Genomic DNA, 5,975 nt, shown 5'->3' with positions numbered 1-5,975 from the left:
TGTTTTAATTTCCCGATTCATTTTGCAACTCTTGCGTTCATCGTTTATTGGGAATTCCCTTCCCATGTGATCAAAAAATCAGTTGGGATTTCCTCGCTTTCCTCCAATCAAATTGCTAAGAAAGTAGGTCACAAAATATGGCGGGTGTGAATGTCACAGCATTTCAATCAGCTTGTTTTGAGCTGGAAGAACAGTTAACTGGCATAGACGACAAAGCTGAACGTCGACAATACATCCAAGATCATGTGAAGAAATTAACCAAAGGAAAATACACAGTTTGTCCGGATTTTAAGCAGGGTAATTTTCTTGTCTAAAAATTTCCGTTTTTCATGGGTGTATATGTCTCAATAACCGGTCTTACTGGCACTACCCGGTACAAGAAAAGTGTGATTACCAAAATGAAGGTCTAAAGCACTAGTCTTCTAGTCTTCAAGTGTTTTTATCCTACTTCTTATCAGCGATTTCTTATTTAATATACATTCGAGCATATGTTTAAATTTGTGTTTGTATTTTGTTTCCTTTTTGAAGCTGGAAATTAAAATGCGTTAGAATTAGTGATATTTTAATATTTAAATGGCAACAGTAACGTCACATCCTGTATTAGCCACCTTTCTGAATCATTAATAGGAAAATATTATTTGTGGTTTAATATAGTTTGTATCATATTTTGTTTAATGCCATTTTATTCCTTACATTTGCCCTTTGAAATAAAAGAATAGTGAGTATACTTTAAGACAGAATTACATTTAGTATATGTAACCAGGTGTTCAGTTTTCACTTTAATAATCTTTTTTACTGTTGTAATTTTACCATTGCAAGCAGGATTTTCTCTTATTACAGGCTTAGAGTGGTTCAATGTGCCTTCCCCTCTCAGTTTGTATGGAAACCTCAAAGGCAAGTTGGTAGTGCTAGATTTTTTTACCTACTGCTGTATCAACTGCATCCACATCTTGCCTGATCTCCATGCCCTGGAACAACAGTTCACAGTCACGGATGGTGTGGTGGTGGTTGGGGTACACTCTGCCAAGTTTGACAATGAGAAAACATCAGCAAACATTCTCAGTGCTGTATTACGGTACAATATCACCCATCCTGTTGTCAATGATGCTGATGCTTCTCTATGGCACCAGTTGAGCATCCAGTGTTGGCCGACACTCCTGGTTTTAGGCCCAGAAGGACAGTTATTATACACCTTTGTAGGTGAAGGACACAGAGAGAAACTCCTAGAATTTGTTTCCGTAGCACTTGACTACTTCAAATCTCGTGGCCAGATATCTGATGCGAGTGTTGAGATGAAATTGTATAAAGATTCTATCCCACCTTCCCCTCTGTTGTTTCCTGGCAAGGTTTGTGTTGTTGAGGAAAGCCTGGTCATCTCAGACAGTGGACACCATAGGATACTGGTCACAGATAGACAGGGAGTAGTCCAGGTAGATAACTCTTGTTTAGTGGATTTTTAGTTTCAAACGAAATTCAAGTATTCGTGACATCAATATGTACTTTTAGAACATGATTATCTTAAGGAAAATCGACTTATACTGTTAGAGAGATTTTAATATTGACATTTTATCATGCTACCAAGTAGCAGAATTAAGCTTTGATTAAATAGGTATGAATGAAACTGAGTCAAATGATGATATTCCAGGAATGTATTGGAAGTGGAAAGGCTGGTCTGAGAGATGGACATTTTACAGAGGCTATGTTTAGCAGTCCCCAGGGTGTGGCAGCATTGGGGAATGTAATATTTGTTGCTGATACAGAGAACCATTCTGTCAGAAAGGTTAGAGACTATACAACAGAGGTTTTTAAAATATATTTTTTTTTTTTTTGCTTTTTTGTCCTGGATAGGTATATGATAATTAACTACATTTCAGCAAGCTTGAAAGAACCTTTTTTTATTCTGAATACCAATTTTACATTCAGATTTTCAGCTTTTGCCTTTTTGTGAGCAAACATTTTATACTTTTCACCTTTATTTTCATATATCATTGGTTTTGATTCCAATTAAATTATATGCAGTCAAATTAAGTTATAATATTTTAGATATGCCTGGATTCCAAGCAAGTTGAGACTGTGTGTGGTACAGGAAAGCAGGGCCATGATCATGAAGGGGGGCAGCAGGGGACTGACCAGGAGATCAGCTCACCTTGGGATCTTGTCCTGGGGAAGTCTGTGGGTAAGACAGGCAAACGTTGACAGTGTGACATGTGTAGGTGCTGTATTTGTATTCAAATGTACCATTTTCCTGTATTTTAGTGTTAAGATTTTAGTGTAAGTTCAGGTTTTGTTTAATTAATAAGTGTAAAAATGTTTTTCATGGAAAAAAATATAGTAATATAATTTGATTGTTACCTGTAAAAAAACATGTTACTTTGATTGTATTTACAGGTTCATCAGACCCAAATGTTTTATTTATTGCTATGGCTGGAATACATCAAATATGGATGTATTTTCTGGAGGATGGGAAGTGGCTGAAGGGAAGGTACTGTTTATTTTTATTTTACATTGACTGCGAAATTGATTTTGATATCTGTCTGTATTGTTTAGTTATTTTGTTGTACTACTAAAATATATTGAAGTGTTGCACTATAAGGTTTTAGGTTTAATTATGAAGTAGATTTCTGTTTGTAGATAAAACTCATGTTATTATAAGCATTTATACTTTCTAGAATATACAATTATGCTGAAGTAATGGCACATTTATTAAGTTATTTTACCAAATTTTACAGCCAATACAGTAAAGGCACCTGTGTAAGGTTTGCTGGAAGTGGAAAAGAGGAGAATCGTAACAACAGCTACCCAGCCCGTGCTTGTTTTGCACAGCCTTCAGGTCTTGCCTTAGATTCCACTAAGAATATGCTGTATGTGGCAGATAGTGAGAGCTCAACAGTGCGTATGATCTCCCTGCAAGATGGTAGTGTGAAGGCACTTGTTGGTGGGGAAAGGGATCCTATGGTATGTGTCAGTATGCCCTTTTTAAATAAAATGTTTCATGTTGAAAGTTCATCACACAACTTCAGTTTACAAGATCTGTAGAATGCAAACATTTCTCTGACAAATACTAAAAAAAAGTTTTGATATGATACCTCCTTGGGGAGAAAATGGGAATGTATACATTTCTAGCAAAAAGTTGAAAAGTTTTTAATCAAAGCCTCCTTTATGAAATTTAACATGTTACACGTGCTTCAAATCAAAGTGATACATTATTATTGCTAGGGCTGGAACATCAAACATGAAATTTTTCTATCCTTGTTGAAATAAAATAAATTGATCAATTTTCAAAGAAATAAATATCCTTGCCAACCTTTCAGAATCTGTTTGCCTATGGAGATGTAGATGGCAAGGGTGTTGATGCCAAGTTGCAGCATCCTTTGGGTGTGGCTATGTTTGGAGAAGACCAGGTGGCAGTGGCTGACTCGTACAACCACAAGGTTTGTTATGGACCATGCTTACTTACAGAACAGGGCACCGAGTTCCAAGTAAAGACCTCTACTTCATCTGATGTAAATGTAATATGTATGTCCTGGCATTGAGTACTGTAGAATACAGAAAAGCTGGTGATTTTACAAGTACATTAGAAACAAGCGAAGTCCAGTGGAGTTAGCATGCAGTAACTAGGCGGATAAAATCCATTGTGAATGGTCCCTTACAGAGATTTCTTTTGCAGTTAATGTAAATGTAGTCGATGTAACTATGAAAATTGCCATCACCTGTTTATAAATATCTATTTTCTGAAGGTGAAGTTAATTAATCCATCAACTAAGACCAGCACCACCATCCTGGGCCAAGGTGAACCAGGGAACAGGTGTGGCAGTGCTACAGATGCTGCCTTTAATGAACCAGGAGGGCTGGCACTGGACCCAACTGGACAGTATTTGTACATTGCTGATACCAATAACCACTCCATCAAAGTTTATGATCTATCCACCAAGGAGGTGGCAGAGGTAGGTACATCATTTTACAAATCAGAAATAACAGTCACAACTTCAGTGCCTCTAACATGTGAATGATTGATGTGTTCTTTTTTTGTTTAAGCATTTTATATATTGAAAACAACTGTTTTGTAAGGGACCATTCAGAGTGAGTTGTACTAGCTAGTGCACAGTAACTCCATGGGGACTCTTAGACCCCATTCCCAGAGATTAGATCGATCCAACTAGATCGACCCAACTCCCTGGGGGTTCACGCTAAATACCTGTCAGCCGAGGGGGCACGAAAGTTAATTATCCCCTTACAGCTTGTAGTAGGCGGGACGGACATTTAAGCCGGATTATCTGACAGTAATCTAGTGAGACTCCCCACGGGGATAGATCGATCTAAAATCTATGGGAATGCGCATTTACTGAATGCAGTCAGATTAACAGACTAACACACCTCCTGCCATTGAGTAGAATATACAGAAAGGGGTGGTTATGCCAGTATGTTGGAAACAAGAAGCATGCTAATCTGATTGCAATCGTCCAAAATCCCTGTTAAATTAATGCATACTAGCTAGTGAAACTGTCAACCTAACTCATTCTGAATGACAGAATCCATATGTCAGCAATTTCACGGTATTTACTTATTTAGTTTGTTTTGTAACAAAAAAATGCCTGTTTTTCATCAACACCATTTGCAAATAAAAAAGAAAAAAAATTAATTTCAGTTCCCTGTGATATTCCCTACGCTCACAGAATTAGACTGCACTGACTCCCTTCCACAGCCAGTCTTCAAACGCCTGACCCCAGCCAGGGCAGAGCTTGTCACTCTAGAGCAGCTAAATTTGCTGGAAGGGCAGCTGTTACTGTGTCACCTCAATATACAGTTACCTGAACACTGGCACTTGACAGAGGGGGCACCCAGTGCATGGCAGATATGGCTGGAAGGTAGGTGCAGCTGTATCATTTATGTGTTTATATGGCCCTTGAAAATGGTTCATTTAGTGTTATTTGAATACAGTAGGCCTTTTTTGTATTACATGCTTACATATGAGACGAATCATCAGAGGGCATTAGATCAGATTGTTGGACAAAATAATGGGAATGGTTTTAAAAATTAAATAATAAACTTGAAAAAGTATTCATCATTTTTTTCCCCTTTGCAGATGATGTCAATGAATGTGAATCTCCTGCTAAAGGCAGCCTGACAGACACAGTCAATCAGTCTTAAAAATTAGATAATGAATTTTAATAGGTATTCATAAGTTTTTTTCTTCACATTGTAGATGATGTCACTGAATGCGAATCTCCTGCTAAAGGCAGCCTGACGGACCTAGTCCACCAGCCTTGGCTGGAGTTCAGAGGGAGGAGAACTGGGAAAACGGACATAAAACTGGAGTGCATGTTATACTATTGTGACGATATTGGGACATGTAGGATGAAAGGACTGGTTTTTGTCCAACCAGTGGTGATATTCAAAAGGGACGCCCATCCGTCAACAGAAAGCGTTCAATCTGATTTCACATACTTGTTGCAGTGAAATCAATCTTTCAATAAATATGATACAACACGTTTTAGATATACATATTCTTTATATATGGATGTTGCCACTGTGATAGAAACATGCACATTTTATACATGCACATTTATCAGCGAATATTACACAAAGGGAAAAGAAATAGGAGCAGGAGGGATCAACAGTGCGTATGTGAACGTATATACTGTATAAACCGGTTGTATTACTAGGGCACTGTAATTTGCTGATCCTAGTAAAGTGATTCATTGTACAACAAGATTTATTTACATTGTAACTGATTTATCATATGAACAGCAGTAATAATGCAATTGCAGCAATAATCACCTAAAGCAGGAAAAACTTCTGTGCTTTTGACTTGGTTTACTCTAGACGTCACGACTAGAAAGTCCCGTTGCATATCATTTAAGCATGTAGGTATCTTCTGATGGAGAAACATCATTTGGATCTTTATTTAATTTGGTCTACTTCATTTACTTCATTATTTATTTAAGATATTGATGAAGCTGTTTCTCTTTTTTGTG

General features: G+C 37.3%; 1 protein-coding gene across 1 annotated transcript; it reads left to right on the top strand.

Moving 5' to 3' along the window:
* The first annotated feature begins 110 nt into the window (after positions 1–110).
* LOC106163935 (NHL repeat-containing protein 2) lies at positions 111–5,909 on the top strand. Its single transcript, XM_013541655.2, has 10 exons — positions 111–297; positions 841–1,430; positions 1,646–1,780; positions 2,044–2,176; positions 2,389–2,482; positions 2,730–2,955; positions 3,312–3,431; positions 3,738–3,944; positions 4,646–4,865; positions 5,204–5,909. Exons 1-10 carry the CDS (start codon positions 138–140, stop codon positions 5,455–5,457), a joined length of 2,139 nt encoding a protein of 712 aa, XP_013397109.2. The 5' UTR covers positions 111–137; the 3' UTR covers positions 5,458–5,909.
* The last annotated feature ends 66 nt before the right edge of the window (positions 5,910–5,975 follow it).

Source organism: Lingula anatina, chromosome 1 (assembly GCF_051362555.1).
Source record: "Lingula anatina isolate TDL-2025a chromosome 1, LinAna3.0, whole genome shotgun sequence".
Classification (NCBI taxonomy): domain Eukaryota; kingdom Metazoa; phylum Brachiopoda; class Lingulata; order Lingulida; family Lingulidae; genus Lingula; species Lingula anatina.
The sequence above is the reverse complement of the archived record's forward strand: the minus strand, read 5'-3'. Positions and strand labels throughout refer to the sequence as shown.